This window comes from Carassius auratus, chromosome 27 (genome assembly GCF_003368295.1).
Source record: "Carassius auratus strain Wakin chromosome 27, ASM336829v1, whole genome shotgun sequence".
Classification (NCBI taxonomy): domain Eukaryota; kingdom Metazoa; phylum Chordata; class Actinopteri; order Cypriniformes; family Cyprinidae; genus Carassius; species Carassius auratus.
Window position 1 is genome coordinate 18367514 of NC_039269.1, and position 20006 is coordinate 18387519.

At 36.9% G+C, this 20006-nt stretch overlaps 1 protein-coding gene across 5 annotated transcripts in view; it reads right to left on the reverse strand.

Moving 5' to 3' along the window:
- tnk2b (tyrosine kinase, non-receptor, 2b) overlaps positions 1-20006 on the reverse strand; it is a 155572-nt gene that overhangs the window by 42365 nt on the left and 93201 nt on the right. For 3 of the 5 annotated variants that reach the window (XM_026206353.1, XM_026206350.1, XM_026206348.1), the window contains 3 exons: positions 15086-15278; positions 10489-10559; positions 3786-3998 (listed from right to left, as the gene is read on the reverse strand). In XM_026206353.1, coding sequence (XP_026062138.1) covers positions 3786-3998; positions 10489-10559; positions 15086-15263 — 462 coding nt within the window. In that variant the 5' untranslated portion in view covers positions 15264-15278. The remainder of the gene's footprint in view (positions 1-3785; positions 3999-10488; positions 10560-15085; positions 15279-20006) is intronic. The other 2 variants (XM_026206351.1, XM_026206352.1) reach the window with 1 other exon arrangement.

Below are 20006 nucleotides of genomic sequence, written 5' to 3' on the forward strand. Positions count from 1 at the left end.
TAGCATGAGAAGCACGTTAATAAATGACACTGGTGCAGATAGTGCGGTTTTAATTCTTTTAAAGGCAAGTTTATTTATATAGCACATTTTGTACACAATGGTAATTCAAAGTGATTTACATAAAATAAAGTAAAATAATAATTAAAAAAACAATAAAATAATCACAAAAATAAAACAAGGAATTAAAAAACTTTGAAAATGATTAAAAGAAGTTAAAATGAATTTAAGACCATGCAATCATTTCGAGTAGCATAAAATAAAGTGCAATTCATAAAATTCAATGAACTGAATTTCAATTCATGTTAACCCTCTTCATATTAATCAAAAATTAGCTTTTTGAAAGATCATTATTTTGTGTATTTGGTGTAACAGAATATGCTGGCATGCTTTAATGTAAAAAAAAAAAACACATTCTTTTTCAAATACTGTACATTATTGTAGGTCCTCTATGCACCGCCTCTCTTAAAGAGTCAGTAAGATGAAAATTCTAAGCTTCCTATCACTGTTTATAAGTCCTGTACAACAGATTTAAATCCATCCAAGGTTAAAAAACATTGTCATTTTGTCAAAATATCATTTTAAAATTACCTCAATTCTCAGAGATCCCCAAACGGTTCGCGAAAAGCTGTTCAAAAGATTCAGTTTCCTGAAACCCCACCTTTCGGGGGCATATTGTGTTCTGATCGGTCAACTGACATAGTCAGTTTTGATTGGTTGTTCCGCACATAACTTCACGTTAAACAATGCGTTAGCATCTTTTTGGGTTGAATTATGTCTTATTCCTCTCATCGCGAAGCAAACAGTAAAATAAAAAACTTGAACAGTCTCGCTGCTTTTTCTTCTGTGTGGGTGTATTCAAGCTGCGCGCTTCAGTTTGAATCTGAATAGCGCCTTCAGCGCGGGGGCGTGGTCACATATTGCGTCTTTTGCGCGCTCAAATTCGTTATTTCCAATGTAGGCGCATGGCATGGGCGTAGGTTTGGTCTCAGCTTTGGTGGGGACACCCCCATACACCCAGGAATTCTTTTGTTGTAAGATACCAGTGATTTAATGGTGATTTCCTTTTTTATTTCAGACTGTTGGCAATATAGAATATCAAAATACAGAAGTGAATCTACTTCATTTAATTATATTGTATCCTGACCCTGATATACCATCCTGTATACTGTCCCTAAAGAGCTAGTATAACTGTATAATCTCAAAAATGCACTCTCAAAAAATAAAAAATAAAAACCTGTAATGCTGAACAACCAAACGTTTTATTAGTCTATGGTCTTAACGGAGAGAGCGCGTCATTGTTGCTTAGCAACGGCAGACGCCTCAGGAGCGCTTCTGCCCGAGTGCTTTGGAAAGAAGGAGAAAGCGCCACGCCTAGCGTTTTCCACGCATTTTTAGGCGCAATATGTGAACGGCCTCTAATTCATTCATTAATTATTTTTTTGCTTGCATACATCTTCAAATATGCCGTAGAGAATCACAGAAAGTGACCAAATTAGGTTTTATTGTTTATGGTGTATATATTTTATTATTAGTTTTTTAATTCGAATATAATTTTTATTTATCGAATAATTAGAGCAAAACAAATATTCGAATGTTCGACTATCCGTGCACACCCCTAGTTACTCTCTATTAGTTTTATTGGATCTTAGTGCTGCATTTGACACAACTGACCACAACACTCTTTTGCATAGACTTGAACACTTTGTTGGCATTAATGGAAGTGCATTAGCATGGTTTAAATCGTACTTATATGACCACCATCAGTTCGTAGCAGTGAATGAAGATGTATTATATCGATCACAAGTGCAGTATGGAGTAACTCAAGGCTCAGTACTAGGGCCGCTACTCTTCATGTTTTATGTTAGCCTTGGGAGATATCATCAGGAAACATGGTGTTAGCTTTCACTGTTATGCTGATGATAATCAGCTTTATATTTCTTCGCGGCCTGGTGAAACACACCAATTTGAAAAACTAATGGAATGCATAGTCGATATAAAAAACTGGATGACGAGTAATTTCTTATTGCTAAATTCTGAAAAAAAAACAGAGGTGTTAATTATAGGACCTAAAAACTCTGCATGTAATAAACTAGAACACTGTCTAAGACTTGATGGCTGCTCTGTCAATTTTCCGTCATCAGTTAGGAACCTAGGTGTGCTATTTGATTGAAATCTTTCCGTAGAAAGCCACGTTTCTAGCATTTGTAAAACAGCATTTTTCCATCTCAAAAATATATCTAAATTATGGCCTATGCTCTCAATGTCAAATGCATGAATGTTAATCCATGCATTTATGACCTCACGGTTAAATTATTGTAATGCTTTATTGGGTGGTTGTTCTGCACGCTTAGTAAACAAACTACAGCTAGTCCAAAATGCAGCAGCAAGAGTTCTTACTAGAACCAGGAAGTATGACCATATTAGCCCGGTCCTGTCAACACTGCACTGGCTCCGTATCAAACAATGTATAGATTTTAAAATATTGCTTATTACTTATAAAGCCCTGAATGGTTAAGCACCTCAGTATTTGAATGAGCTCCTTTTACATTATAATCCTCTACGTCCGCTACGTTCTCAAAACTCAGGCAATTTGATAATACCTAGAATATCAAAATCAACTGCGTTTAATCCTAAACTCTGGAATAACCTACCTAACATTGTTCGGGAGGCAGACACACTCTTGCAGTTTAAATCTAGATTAAAAGACCCATCTCTTTAACCTGGCTTACACATAACATGCTACACATAATATGCTTTTAATATCCAAATCCGTTAAAGGATTTTTAGGCTGCATTAATTAGGTAAACCGGAAGTGGGAAAACTTCCCATACCACCCGATGTACTTGCTACATCATTAGAAGAATGGCATCGAAGCTAATATTAGTCTGTTTCTCTCTTATTCCAAGGTCACCGTAGCCACCAAATCGAGTCTGTCTCCAGATCAGAGGGTCACTGCAGTCACCCTGATCCAGTACGTATCCAGACCAGATGGTGGATCAGCACTTAGAAAGGATCTCTACATTCCTGAAAGACAGCGGAGACCAGGACAACTAGAGCCCCAGATACAGATCCCCTGTAAAGACCTTGTCTCATATGACCATCAGGACAAGACCACAGGAAACAGATGATTCTTCTGCAAAATCTAACTTTGCTGCAGCCTGGAATTGAACTACTGGTTTCGTCTGGTCAGAGGAGAACTGACCCCCAACTGAGCCTGGTTTCTCCCAAGGTTTTTTTCTCCATTCTGTCACCGATGGAGTTTCGGTTCCTTGCCGCTGTCACCTCTGGCTTGCTTAGTTGAGGTCACTTCATCTACAGCGATATCGTTGATTTGATTGCAAATAAATGCACAGACACTATTTAAACTGAACAGAGATGACATCACTGAATTCAATGATGAAATGCCTTTAACTGTCTTTTTGCATTATTGACACACTGTTTTGCTAATTGAATGTTGTTCAGTTGCTTTGACGCAATGTATTTTGTTTAAAGCACTATATAACTTAAGGTGACTTGACTTGACATGGCTTTAACTACACCTTCTTCCTTTGCATAAATATTTGGACGGCATTATGCAAATATTTCCACAAAGTAGACATGTGAGGGCATGTTTGAATGAGCCATTTTGGGGGATGTGGCAGAGTCTTAACTTTAATAAAAATAATATTTTGGGATTTGAGACTTAAGTCTTTGCAACTGTGTTACAAGAGTTTGTAACACTCCAAGTGCAAGTGTTTGAATCGAGATCGCAATCTTTTAACAATTAAGCATGCAGGTCTACTCACCACTTTTCCATTTGGCGTAAACCACTCTCCGCGCTTCACAACGCCGAAGGAGCCATCGCCCAGTTTCTCAAATAGGGTCAGGTCTTTCTCACTAATGAGACAGGTGAGGGCCTGCTGCTGGCCGTCCACTGGAGGAGGTGTGGTGGTGAGTTTTCTGAACGTACTTGCTGGCTGGGGACTGAAGTCTCCTTCTGGTCTCTTGCCACTGAACACCTGAGGGATAAACAACAACTAAGTAAACATCTAGAGGTAACAAGTAAAAGCCCTTAGCAACCTTTGTGTAAAAAACATTTTAATTGTGTGCAGACAAACTGCATCAAATGTGTACCAGGAACTTGAGGACTCCTTGGACAGTCTCTATCCCACTATGGTAATGATATGTGCTAAAAGGGAACATCCCAAAACCTAAAAGAAGGACAACAGTAGAAATCACAATAAAAGAAAGAAAGAGAAAGAGACAGAGAGAAAGAGAGAGAGAGAGAGAGAGAGAGAGAGAGAGAGAGTCCATGAAGAACTGCTCTCTCTAACTGCTTATCAGCTTTTGAGGCACTTTGTATGAGGGTTGGCCAAGGAGAGCTGAGCTATCGAGGACCAAAGTGTGGGCTGAGAGAAGTCAGGGGCTACAAACTCAAGGGACAAGGAAGATGGATGTGAACAGAAGGTGGAGGAATGAGAGGTGACCCTGATTTTAACCCATTAAAAACAGACAGAAAGATCAGTTTATAGAGAGTGGTGACACTGCAAAAAAAGAGAAAACGGAAATGGAGAAGGCCGGAACGCAATGTCTGTAGCCTTGAGAGTGAGAGCCTGGATTTGATGGACATGCTGAAAATAGATGAACTGAACTGGGACCAGAGTGAATATGAAGGTCTAGACAGAACCTTGAACCCCAGACTACTGTCTGATAACCATACACATAGCAAACATATATTACACACTGACAAATGCCTCAATGAGTAACAAATCCAAACTCATCTTTCCATCTCAGTTCTGGACTTTCCATATATATTTTTTTTTATTCTGAGCCAATTATATTTTTGTTTCCTGATCCTCACAATAGCTTTTTATAGTTTTACATCTTCATTAAGACATTAATTAGTATGCTTATTGAGCGTCAATTGTTCCTCTCCACAATACAGATGATTCAGGTTTTACTGTCTACATAGTAATTGCCACCAAAACTCTGTCACAAAACACATTCATTTCACACACAAAACTATATAGGCATCCACACATATTTGCATTAAAGCAACATTTGAAACAGGAGAACACTTACTAAGGACAAGTGTCAACTAAAGCATGCTCACACACACTAACAGTGGAGTGAGGAGGCAGATTACTCGGTCTGTTCTCGATGCCAGGAATGGAAACAAACAGGTGTAATTTTAGAAAGCTCTCATCCTCTCAGGCCACTTCCTGTAGGCCCAGGCCAAAGCTGAAACTAAAGCCTTCACACAAGGGAGGAAATAAGTCTTTGTATGTGTGTGTGTTGGTTTAATTATTTGACGTATGAAAGAGCAAAGAGGAGGCTAAGTAGATGGTCACGTATTGAACATCTATATCAAACTGTGTGCATGTATTTCATATGTGACTTTATAGAAGTAGTTAAATTAATCATGTACACTTTCAGATGTTGAAAATTTTACCTTTAACGATACAAAAGCCTGATGCTTTTTAGCATCAAAGGGACAACTCTATACATTATCTACACCTAAAGGTAATATTACTACTAACATGCACCTTTTAGGGTTAAATAAGGTACATTGTTGTCCCTTTAAGGACACCAATAGCAAGCTGCTGTACCCAAAAAGTTCATATTTGTATGCATTTTTCTTGACAGTTTATGGGAGTAGAGGATATCTGTGTGTGCTGCATTTAACACAAGTGTGCCATTTCTGGTGCCAAAGGTCAAGATGTCCTCATCCCACAGACAGAGGAATGTGCCCTACAAGCTGATGGTTTAGACAAGAGCAATCATTTGTCAATCCTGTGTGCAAATCACTCCCACATACACACTTCCTCTCAACACATATTGTAAAAGAGCACACATACATACACAGTCTATTATGTAAATATAAGTGAGAGTAGGAGATTAATGACGTGGCAAGTCAGATGGAGCTGGAAGAGCCAGATTCAATCTATGGTCTCTCTAATTCTAGCCTTGGCTCTTCTAACACTGTTAGGCAAACACAGAAACAAAACACTGTAGTGATATTTTAAATATTAAAAACAAAGTAGCACAGGCCAACATAAATATAAAGAAATTAATAAATGTGTCTGTCATACATCCAGCTCTATGAAAACAACTCTCACACTGAGGACACACCAGCCGTACAGAAACAGATCAAAGAAAAGTATACTTATGAATTGATTCAGGTCAGTTTATTTTATGCAATAAAAAATATTCTGGGGAAAACAAGCTGCTCCTTTTACACAGTCTAATATAGCTCCTATATATAGTTGTAGTCAAGACCAGCTCATTCGAGTCCGAGTCAAGATCGAGTTCAGAAAGGGTTGAGTCCAAGTCAAGACAGAGTTCAGAAAGGGTTGAGTGCGATTCAAGACCGAGACCAGAGAGATTGGATCTGAGACCAGACCTAAATGAATCTTCAATAGTGTGTAAAATGTTTGGTGGAAACAGTGAAATTGGTACCATACTCAAACAGTATATAAAATATAACATGGCATGTACACTGTATTTTATTTACTTGATATAGGTTTACAAAATATTATCAGTTAAGGGTAAAAAGGCCACGTATCACAGAATGTTTGTTCTTTTTTAGAGTCTTACTGCACACAGACTCTTGGTGGCTCTTATATGCAAACTGAATAATAGATTATGTAACCGACATTTAAAAAAGTTCATATGCTTTTGATATGATACTATGACAGTGTTTTAGTGCCACATTGAAAAAGAAAAAGGAAATCTAAGATTATGAGATTAAAGTTGTAATATTATGAGAATAAAGTCATAAAAGTACTAGAAATAAAGTCGAAATGTTTCTAGGATTTAAATAGTAGAAATTAAAGTTATAATATTTGGATTTTTTTGGATATATTAATATTTTGGAGTATGCCTTTATTGCGCATTCAAATGGGAGAGATTGAGAGAACCGGGATAAATTGCAGGCCACCGGGATTGATTTAAATGTTGTGTCCGAGCGGCAGCAGCATTTTACTGGGACTGGGAAGAGTCAATTTTAAGGTTTCGCGGAAACAGCTTAATATCAAGAATATGATATTTATTAACAGATTGAACAAGAACAACTTTTTAGCTTAACATCAGCTAACACACCCAATCTACATTCCTTCAGGGGGCGCTGTAGCTCTCTTATTTAATGCTTTTTTTTTATATACACTATAAATATATGTGGGATTATTAGCAGAAATCATACCAAGTGTCATATTCGCGGGGACAGTATGTCTGGAAATAATATTTCATATCTTCCATTGCATTCATTATCTGTAGTGTGCCGGCAACCCAATAGCAATAAGATTTGTGCTTTTGATAGACTTACTTTTAATGTTTCAGCTTTCAAAGTCAGTTTTATGGTTAAACACAAATTATCTAGAAAAAAATCTAACTAGCTTTCTAATCTTTTTGTATTCTATCTGTTTTCTTTTCATTTATTATACAATTAACAAAACCCCAAAAAAATAAATAAATAAATAAGACCTCTAACACTAGCTTGCTCTATTCTTTTTCTGTTCTATCAGTTTTCTTTTTATTTATTATATTATTTAAAAGCCCTTGCTAATTGTACTGTGTCTAAGCTAACTGAGATTTGTTATAGCACTTGTATACAGAGACGTCGGACTGGGGGTAAAACCAGTACTGATTACCAGGGCCCCACAAGAAGAGAGGGCCCTTGAAAAGTCTGGAAAATATTTTATTTTATCTGGATATTTTCATTTTCTAATTAAATTTCACAATGAATGTCAGATGAAACATACATTTTGTGTATTGGCAGAATAACTTGGTTGATTGACTGACGGTCTCATGATCCCACCCCCTCGCTAATGCGCCAAATGTTTTAGTCCATCTGCACACAGTTTATGTTAGTTGAGCATCTGGTGGAGCGTTGTAGACTTTTCTTTCTCAAAGAAAGCCAAATCAGGCCACCAAAAAAGAAAGGAAAGACAGGAGAAGGAAAGAAAACAAAATTAGGGGAAACAATTGGTTACGGACTTATTTTCAAAGAAAGGTGAGCACAAATTAGAATAAGAAATTTGTAGTGCTAAACTGCCTGAATATTCCCACGATTGTTAGTGCTTAAAATGAACTGAGACAACCCATTGAAAGAGCAGAACATACACTTTCAGATGGCAATTTGGTTATAAATGTAATCTCAGGTAAGGGCTACATAAACTAACAAGGCTAAATACACTAACAATACTGTTTGCATACAACACACCATTATAATAGCGTAATTTTTAAATGTTTAATTTTACATTAATAGGCTATAATATTTAAAATTAGCAATAGTAGGCTAATCAGTGTCATAGGTAGCTTGTTAGCTCATTGGTAGCTACAGGTGAAACTCAAACAATTAAAATATTGTGCAAAAGTTAATTTATTTCAGTAATTCTAATATATAATATAGTTAATATATTAATATACTGGTATAATGATATAACTTATATATTATATAGACTCAAAGTGAGATGATTATTTATGGCTTACAGCTTATGAAAACCCTAAATTCAAAATTAGAATATTGTGAAAAGGTTTTCATAGCTGTAAGCCATAATCATCAAAATTACAACAAATAAAGGCTTGCAGTATCTCACTTTGCAAGTAATGAGTCTATGTAATATATTAGTTTCACCTTTTAAGTTTAATTACTTTAATGAAAGTTTACATTATGTACACAAATGTTTACAAATTAACAACATTATATTTGTCAAATTTAGTAGAAGCAGATCTTAACATTGTGAAACACATTGCCCTCAGTTTCAGAAACTGTCACATCAGAGAGTGGAGTAGCAACAGACCCTACATCCTCTTCCTTGGTTTGCTTTCATTTTGAACTACATTAGCTCACCTTGTCTCAAATCCATGTTAAATCATTCCGACTGAAAGGTGTTAAGTGACACTAACATTGTAGTGTTTTATTATAATAGGTTATAATAAGGATAAGAGGTTAATATGAAATGTATCCTTCATGTAGAGAAAGATAGAGAAGAAGTGATTGAGGATGATGGTGGAAGTGAAGAGAGCAGGGAGCATGAGTGTTGCTCTGAGCACAGTGTGCAAATGAGAGATGGAAAGGGACTGGAAAGTAGGCAGAGCAATTCAGACCATTAAGATTTTTTTTTGGTTATCATATAGTACGCAGTTTGTTCATGTAGGGATTAAAAAACTAATACACTATGGGAGGGGCATGGGGTTCCATCAGGATTGCCTATGCATAGAGCCCGGGATCTTGTGCAACGCCTCTGCTTGTATATCATTGCTCTTATGTTGATTTTGATTGCTTCCATTGTCCTCATTTGTAAGTCACTTTGGATAAAAGCATCTGCTAAATGACTAAATGTAATGTAATTTGACTCCATGACATAATTTGTTTGATGCACAGTTAAACAATACAAAAACCAAATGTGGGTCAGTTTGCATATTGCTTATAATTATTGCATTTAAAAAAAGAATATATGAAGAACAAATGGTGGCATTTACCATGTTTACTATGCCATGCCGTAGCGTGCATAGTTAGTTTTATGAAATTATCTGTGGGGCTTTCACACTTCAGATGGAAGTGAGAAAATCTTCTTTTGTTCATAACCACTCCTTTAGCCCCAGCTGGCCCTCTTTGGCCCAAGATTTTCGCAGAGCCAAAAAACCCGGGCCGCTGGCCCCAAGAAAGCACCAACAAGCCATGATCAAGCCCTGGAAGTGACAATGGAAACACGAATGGCCCTGGCACGCACTAGCTCGCCCGCTTTTGGCCCAACAGTGGAAACTCAGCTAATGTATTTCAGCCTGGCCTACAGAATCAGCTATAAACTTCATTTCCTCTGCATTCCGAGTCTAACGTCAAACACACAAACTCTAGAGAATGGCATTGTGCCAATTTATTGCTTGCGACTGCACTGAAATTTTTGAAAGAATTTCAAAGAAAGAAGATTTCAGTCTTCCTGCAGCATTTGATGGACCATTAACCTGGTTAGTGCTTCAGAGAGGGAGCAGCAGGCCTGAGTCAACACTTCCTGCTTAGGCAGTCAGAGCAGACGTTTCAGTATTATGTGTAAAAGAGAGAAAATAAGTTGTTACATTTCAGAGGGGTGAATCAACAGGCCTCACTTAAATTTAGTTTCATTCACAAAATATGTTTGCTTACTCTACCTTTAAAGAAACTCAATTCTGAACTGCTCAGCTCCATGAACAGGGAGTTACCTTTTGAGAAGCATCACAACCTCGGTTTGATATTTAGGCTGTTTGAACAAAAGACGAAAGGCTGTGGAAATGGTCTAGGTCAAGTGCTTAAAATTTTAGTTCCTGATTTATTCCCTTCAGGTTCAATAAGGCACTTTGCAAGTTAGAGACTCTAAAGCACTCGAGGGAAAATGTGAGCTGAATGACCAAGGAACAAAGCAAAGCCCTTGTCTGGGTGCATGAGTATAGATGTGCTTGTGTGCAGGACCTTATCCTGGACTGGAAGCCTCATTAATCTGTCAGTGCATGCGAAGAAGGCTGATGACATACCTTGCTCATCCATGACTTGCGCTTGCACATGGTTTTCCTCCTCTTTACCACCTCCCACAGCCGTCTTTGCCCTGTCAAAAAAGCGAATGAGAGAAATATTATTACTTAATGAATTTTGCCGGTTAAAAACAAGTTCAGCTTTATCAACAGTGTCATCTGGAGCAAACCAATTTACTTGAATAAAAATTAAAATAAACATTTAAGTACTAGTGCAATAAAAATGCTTACTACCCATGTCAAAAGAAAACTGCAAACCATGGTAAACCTTGTAACTCTTATGATATGACAGGATGACAGAAAAGTACTCATTTTATAGAAAATAAAAAAACCTAGTTCCTAGGATAGCAAAGTCCACTAAAGGAGGTAGAGCTTTCTCACATTTGGCTCCCAAACTCTGGAATAGCCTTCCTGATAATGTTTGGGGTTCAGACACACTCTCTCTGTTTAAATCTAGATTAAAAACGCATCTCTTTAGCCAAGCATTTGAATAATGTATCTCTTAAATTGTGAGTGTAGTTGCATCTGATCAAATGTGCATTTTTATTCATTAGCTCGGGTTAAACTAATTTTACTTTGTTGGATCAGCAGCAATGCTAATGATGTCTCCATTTTGTTTCTATGTTTTGCCACAGGATTTACATCCCGTGGTAACTAGGATTTATACAAGCTCCAGTCTTGGATCCAGAACACCTGAGAAGAGATGATGCTGACCCTCAGAGGACCCCAGATGATGCTAACCTTGAACCAACAAACAGAACTAACAAATATTGCTACAAGTGTGACTGCATCATATAATAATGATTAATTAATAATTTTAATAATGTTCATCATCTGGCTGACTACGTCTTATTAATTTTTTCTAAAAATCCTGTCAAACATGCACAAACTGACAGTCACCACCATAAGCTACTACTAAATATTGTAGAAACACAATTTTCTGTAAAGTTGCTTTGTAACGATTTGTATTGTAAAAAGCGTTATACAAATAAACTTGAATTGAATTGAATTGAATAGAGAAAAACCCAACTAATCTAACTAGGGATGTGTATTGTTAAGGTTTTAATGGTTTTACTACTCATACCGACACGATTATCAATTTGGTACTTTAACGGTATTCTTATCGGTACTTTTAGTTATACATGAACAGAATCTATGAGCATATATATGTCTGCATCGGAAATTGTTGCAGTGCACACAAAATAAAATCCCAGACTTATAAGTGCATTACCATTACCTATCTCTCAAGTGGAGCATTGACACTCTAAAATCTTAGTTAGAACTGTCAATGGTCCACTTGAAATATAGGTGGTGGTAATGCACTTATAAGTCTGTGAATTTATTTTGTGCGCATTGCAACAATTTCCGAGCCAGACATCGCACATACACATGCTGAATTGAGTGCTGTGCCTGCTTGTGATGAGGAGATTTTGAATAAAAAAATAAATATTAGTAAAATGTAAAATTTGCATTTGAATGTTAGGAGTGTGTCTGGGAGCATCATCAGTGGCGTGCAGGATGCAGTGATGATGTAAGTGACGTTCCATTTTAATGTTTTGTTAGTCTATCTCACAAGTTGTGTCGTCACTGTGTTATGCATTCAAAATATTAGAGAAATTTAGAAGCTCAATGCAGAGAAGATCTTGATTAGGTGAATACCAAAACCAAGCCATTCACACAAAACACATATATTACTGTATTTTCCGGACTAAGTCACACTTTTTTTCATAGTTTGGCTTGGTCCTGCGACTTATAGTCAGGTGCGACTTATCAAAATTAATTTGACATGAACAAAGAGAAAAGAAACAAGAGAAAACACCATCTACAGCCCCAAGAGGGCGCTCTATGTTGCCAGAGATGCTGCTCAGTGCTCCTGTATCCTACACTGAGCAGCATAGAGCGCCCTCTTGCGTTTGTAGACGGTAATGTTTTCTCTTGGTTCTTCGTTCTAAATAAATGCGACTTAATAGTCCAGCGCGACTTACATATGTTTTTTTCCTCGTCATGACGTATTTTTGGACTGATGCGACTTATACTTAGGTGCGACTTATAGTACCAAAAAAATAGTAAGCGCATTTTAGATAAACAAATATGAACTCAAATCTCACACGAGATGTAGCCATGCAAAGTTAAAACAGTGTAAACTTTTAGAAAACATGTCGCAAATTTGACTCCAAATTTGGGACTCCATTCACCCTGCGTTAATAACATCACTTTTCTCTGTCACTGTTTGAATGAATGTTTGTGTGTTTTCGTTAGTTTAGTTTGTGTGTATTGGAGTAGTTCAATAAAGCCTTGGTTGATTTTACATACCAGTGTCTTGTACTGTGTGCTTACAAGTTACTGCCTTAAACTGTAGATTCTGTTAACTTGCTCATAATCAGTTATCATAATTTCATGATATTATTACTGTAGGCCACGGGATAATATTTTGTCCAGAATTGATAAAATACCCTAATCACAATTTATCGGTGGACGAATAGTTGATAAAGTGTTAAATATTAATTCTGAATAATTTGCATACTAATTCAGTTCTTATTCACTGTAATTCAATCCCCTTTGAGTTATATTGATCTTAATCCCCTTATTAATCTTACAGGTGTGATTTGAATCTCTGTATTAATACAAATCTATGATACGGTTTTGTTCATAATTGTTTATGCAATTAACAAAATAATTTGTTTTATATGAGTTAATTTAGATGTAATGCAGGTTGTTATAATAGACATTTATTTCCTTGCGCTGATTTACATGTAATGCGTTATTTTGCTCATTGCTCCCTCCTGTGGCCTCGAGAGACAAGACAAAAGTTTCCTTAAAGGGGGGGTGAAATGCTATTTCATGCATACTGAGTTTTTTACACTGTTAAAGAGTTGGATTCCCATGCTAAACATGGACAAAGTTTCAAAAATTAACTTGTATGTTTGAAGGAGTATTTTTGTTCCAAAAAAACCTCTTCCAGTTTGTCACAAGTTTCGGAAAGTTTTTTTCGAGTATGGTTCTGTGTGACGTTAGATGGAGCGGAATTTCCTTATATGGGTCCTAAGTGCACGCTCTTCCGGCAGAAGTATAGCAGAGCACTGAGAGGCTGAGCACAGCCTGATCAGAGCGAGAGCGTCGCGAAAAGTCACAAAAGAAGTGTGTTTTTGGTTGCCAGGGCAAGACAACCCTGCACAGATTACCAAAAGAGAAACAGCATTAAGGGACCAGTGGATGGAGTTTATTTTTACAGAGCATCAACAGAGTTGTGCAAGTGTTTTTGTTTGTTCCCAGCATTTCGGATTGCACATCGTTTATTTCTTAAGGATAATGCAGTCCCAACGTAAAAGGGTCACGATTGTGTGTTGGAACCACATGCAGTGAGTAAAACTGCTTCAAATATCTCTGTGTTGTTAACTTAGCTATCAGCGCGTAAGCACATCAAGTAAACAACATGCGATGTTGTCATCAAACTGCACTTTCCACATGTACAGCTTAAAAAAAAAAAAAAAAGACAACATAAATTGGAACTTAGTCATTTTCCAAAACCGCTAAGCAAATATATACAGTTTCAGTACATACCACATAGCATACCGCCTTTGCTGATGCTGCTCTTGTTAAATTTCAGCCTCTGGATCTGTGTCACAGCTTCCAAACGCTCTCAACTCAAAAGCCTACTGGCGCTCTTGATTCTTTAGCTCCGCCCACACGTAACACCTCTAGGCGCTCGTGTGTTTCCGGGAAAAATCGGTACAGACTATCTTTCTCTTATAAATAAAATAAAAATACAGACTTTTTGGAGTTATGAGGGATGCAGTACTACTCTATAGGTACTCAAGATTAACAGGATATTGAGTGAAAACGAGCATTTCACCCCCCCTTTAAGATCTATCTTATCTGCATATAAAACATTGGACATCAGATATGTTTAATTTTTTTTTGGGTGTTTGAATGTTAAAACAAACAAAAATATGTATTGTTTGTCTTAATAAATTTGGTTAATTAAAAAATACAGTGGTAAATATATATATATATTATATATATTTAATATATATATTATATATACATAATATATATATATTTTTGTTTGTAAGAAATATTTGATTAGATTTCACATCGCAATATATATCGCAGAAAAATAAAATATCGCAATGTCATTTTTTTTCCAATATCGTGCAGCCCTAATATATATATATATATATATATATATATATATATATATATATATATATATATATATGTCAACCCATTACTTTTCTAAATTAGTCCAGGGCTTATTTCATGTATTTTTATATCAAATAAAAAAATATTTAAGTGTGGTAAAAAAAATTTTTTTAAAACAAGGCACTTCAGTCTCTATAACTTTTAATATTTTTGAGCATTATCAAATCTGATAATATTAGATAAAGTCCAAAGGGTCTTAATATTTTCTAAATATTGTATTGTAATACAATAAAATTATATTGGTCTTCACCATTCCTCTGTTTATCACTATGTCAATTACCACAATTTAAATCAACAACATGATTTTTTTAATCTCTCTATGTATAAGCTGATGCTTTTCTTTGAGTACACTGCCTTTTGGAAAGCATTATATGTAATGAACCTACAAGCAAAACACCTTGGTTAGACTCACCAGGCCGGCCCATACCAATCTTCTCCAGGTCCTCATTCTTCACATAGTCAAAGTGAGAGAGTCGTGTAACGTTGAGCTCATCACGGATGCGCAGGAAATACTGCTGCAGTTGAACTTCCATCAGCAGCTCCAGCAGCCACTCAGTGCCCTCTTCACACTGCATACTGCTGCCCAACTTCTGCACAGACAGACACACACACCAATCAACTCCACAGAGCTATTCCCCATAGGAAACTCTCCCAAAACCCCAGAAGCAAGCATGTTCATGTTATTTCCAGAAAAATAAACTAACAAACAGTCAAAATCAAAAAGTAGTGTCCAACAAAACAGGACCTAGCGACCAAGTCCAAAAGTGTGATTGAACTGAATACATTTGATAGCATGCTAAATGTTCAGAATGTGCAGCCAAAATGAGGAAAAAAAAAAAAATACAGTTGGCTTTCACTGTTTAAACGTGGTCCACATCTGGTTAGCACACACACACACAGACCCAAACATGAACATGCACACCTGAAGTTCATAAAACACTGATGGCAATGGCCATGGCCCAGGCCACATGTACTAAGCTGCTCTCTAAATCTATTTAATTACTCCCAAAAGGAGCATCTCCAAACCTCAAAAACTAACCAGATTACATGGGCCTTACCTTTTCACGGAAGCTGCTGCATGTCTAATTCCATTTCGAACCCAATTTACAATGTTTTGACGTATCCATAAAAATCTAAATCCTCTTGTCCCAAAGTCCTTATCACGTTTCAAACAATGAACATCAATAGTCTCTTTATGCTTCAGTATAGCAATAAGAGGAACAGATGAATGGTGCAGCAAATGGATAGAAGAACACTGACACTGATGCTTGGAAGCTCTGGGACAAATAAAGTGTGCTACTGTTTTCCATGGTCTGCTTTTGTGCTTGTGTTTTTTTTCTTCTTCTATTGGAGCATATTGGACATCAGCTGCTTTCAATTTTCAATTTATCCCTCCCCCTGCACTCATTCACACTGGTGAGCTCTCTCTGACACACTTTCTTTCTCTGGAGGTCTTGTGGTAAGTCACTTCTTAACAACATTAAGGAAAAACCCGGGATGGTAAGGGGTAGGAGTTGGAGAGCATATCTTGCGATCAGAGAGATAGCAGTTTCAACTTGCCCTTTTGAATGGCACTGCGTGTTTGCATGCATCTGTGACTTAGCAACTTTTAAGCTTTTGTTTTTTTGTTCATGACACTTTCTTATGCAATGCATATGATGTGTGCTACTATAACAAGGCTGCTAAGGGTGCAAACTGCAATGCAACTACAGACATATGTTTGCGCTTTTAGTTTAATACTAAATTCCAAAGGGGAAAATTGTGCTTCAAACTCTGTTCAATCAGATGTAATCAATCAGTCTGCACTTCCAAAAAAAAAAAGTGATGAACAAGCAGCTGCGAGGAATTAAAGGGTAGAAGTTCCCCTTGATGTGTTGAAATTAGGGCTGTCAATTAGTTACAGACTGTACACAAATTATTTGGCCTGTATGTAAAATGAAATGTAAAAAATTTTTGTGATGGCAGATGCCATAGAAAGCAGGGTGTCTGCAAATTTTTTTTATATGCATCCTTCAGTCTCAGGAGACCATGGATCAGGCTGGATGAGTATCACCAGTACATCATTGGTTGTGACTCAAGTAGAATTTAGGACAAAACACATGCATACAGTAACAGGTTTAGGACTGTTATGGACAGCTGAATCCCCAAGCTTTTGATATTTTTTTCTATCTGTCAATATCTATTGATATCTGTGCTGTGTTGATTTTGCCACATTTGCCACATTTGCCACATTTGCCACATTTGCCACGGGGAAGTCGTGGCCTAATGGTTAGAGGGTTGGACTCCCAATCGAAGGGTTGTGAGTTCTAGTCTCGGGCCGGATGGAATTGTGGGTGGGGGGAGTGCATGTACAGTTCTCTTTCCACCTTCAATACCATGACTTAGGTGCCCTTGAGCAAGGCATCGAACCCCCAACTGCTCCCCAGGCGCCGCAGCATAAATGGCTGCCCACTGCTCCGGGTGTGTGCTCACAGTGTGTTCACTGCTCTGTGTGTGTGCATTTCGGATGGGTTAAATGCACAGCACAAATTCTGAGTATGGGTCACCATACTTGGCTGAATGAATGTCACTTCACTTTGACAGAAATGTACTTTTTTAATGTTTCCCTATTTTGGGAAATTGTAACTTTTTAAGCCCAATTTTTCCTAACCTAATTAAATACATGCATTAACGTGTTGAATTCTTACTTTTAAATCAAAGTCAATTCAAATAGTAAGACACTATGTAAACACTTTACTTTAAAATATACTTTAATTTTAAAATTAAAAATGCCAGTAAGTGGCAGCAAATGAGATACTGATTCACCTGATTCATTCAAATGGCTGATTCGTGCAGTAACAAACAAAAACAGTTCTGTTGTGGTTTTGTTTGAAACACTTTCGCTTGTGAAATAGCAAAAATGGGAGGTAATCTCTAAAATATAGGCCTAAGTTACTTAATATTAACTTCATGTTTATTTAACTTTAACAAATTTGCAGTTTTAGTGATATTTGGAGGGGGAAAAAACTTCAGTCTTTGTGAGATTTTCAGAGTATACTGAGTGGAGTGGAAACAACTCCGTGCTTCAAGTATTCATTAATCACCCCACTCCAGCTCCACTCTGGGTTCACCATTTCCCACTCACTGATATCAGAAACAGTGCTCCATCTTCATTTCCGGAGTTAAATTTACGGCTGAAGTGTTTCATTATGTTTTAAAATACAGCAGAGTTTCTCTTCATAACATACATTAACTTAAAATTAATTACAGTTGCTTAAAAGTGGCTTATTGGAACACTAGTGTGCGAACAATATTCCTGCTACATGCCAAGCTTATTACATGGTTGTCGCAAAAGGTATTATTGCTGCTTTATGCAGATTTATTTGGAGAAGAAAGAAAATAAGTATGTTTTCACCAGTTATATTGACTATGGATTGCTGCATTTTTTACAGATTTCTGCTACAGATGATGTAGCACTGTAAGATTAAATTGGTTTAAATGCATTATTGAGAGAGCTATTGCATGCTTGCATGCATGCTTTCACCCGAAAATATTCTGGAAGGAATGTCCATTACTGTTCTCATAACCTTCACATTCTTTCTGATTTGAGTAATCCATCTGCCAAACAGAAAAACTTATAACCAATAATAAAAATAAAAAAAAAAGTCAATTATCGGCCAAAGCCAATATATCAATCAGCCACTACACATAATAATATATCAACATTTGCTCAAACTAAGATAATTCAAAAGGCGTTTACATTACTGTGGAAGAAACACACATTCAATAGACCAAATATACACACACACACACACACGTTTGTTTTTGTGAACAGTGGGGACATCCCATAGGCGTAATGGTTTTTATATTGTACAAACTAGATATTCTATGGCCCTACACCAACCCTACACCTAACCCTCACAGGAAACTTTGTGCATTCTTACTTTCTCAAAAAAAAACTCATTCTGTATGGTTTATAAGCATTTTGAAAAATGGGGACATGGGTTGTGTCCTCATAAGTCACCCTCTACTTGTAATACCTGTGTCATACCCATGTCATTATACAGAGTTGTGTCCTGATGTGTCTCACACACACACACACAGAGACACACACACACACACACACACACACACACACACACACACACACACACATATAATTTTTTTTCTGTTCTGTCAGCTCCTTTTTAAATGGTTGGTCCCTGTTGAAGAGTTGTAAAAGTGGCAGAAGCTTGCTGAGATATTCATGTAAAACAAAGGGTTACAAAATGGACAGGTTTCTTTTCATGATGCAGAAATTGAAAAATCTGTCATAAAAATATTTTTAATGAATGCATTCAAGCATTTATTTGTTTATATAAATATAAAGTCTGCATCAAATTGAATGAGCTGTGGTGGTGATATAAATGATCATAACTGATTTGTATTCAATCATAAAATACAGAATCTAAAAAATTAATAAAAAATTAAACAGACAACATAATTTGGAGAAAAACCTGATTAAGTATGGTCTTATTATTTCAATGGCATTAAACTGTTAAAGTTTTAGAATTTTGAAAAAAATGTAACTACGTATAAAGCCTAATTATAGTGATGCATAGATAAGCAAATGCCACTGAAAGATTGATTTGCTATTGTTTGATATCAATTAAGTTTATATTGATAAAATAGTTATTTACATCTACAAATAGCCATATCCCTTCCCCCATACTGAACTTCCCAGCAACCTTTCACACTAAAACTGGGAACAGATCCAACATCATGTCCAAATATGTCTCAATAGTTCCAATCTAGCCTGCTGGCTTGCAAACTAAGTTTAGACACTGTATACCTCTGAACATACAGGAAACGTCTCTCCTGTGCAAAAAAGAGGAATGTGTGAAAAAGAACGAGAAACCCAGGCCTCTTCAGTGACTGATGATAGAGGAGGAAAACACTTGTCCAGTGGGTGAAATGAGCCAATGTGTGGTTGTATCAAGGAACATTAAATACTATCTACAGACAAATCAGTTACAGCTTTCTGTCTTTGATATGAAGGCTGGGGCTCACAGTCTGACAAATCTAACTACCAAAACAAGCAAGCGATCTGTCCTCACAACCACAGTGGAAAAGCATCCTTGACATGTCTGGCTCAATTGTGATCTTGATATGTGATGTGTTGAGGGAAGTCGTGGCCTAATGGTTAGAGGGTTGGACTCCCAATCGATGGGTTGTGGGTTCTAGTCTCGGGCCGGATGGAATTGTGGGTGGGGGGAGTGCATGTACAGTTCTCTCTCCACCTTCAATACCATGACTTAGGTGCCCTTGAGCAAGGTGTGTGTGCATTTCGTGAGTGCTCT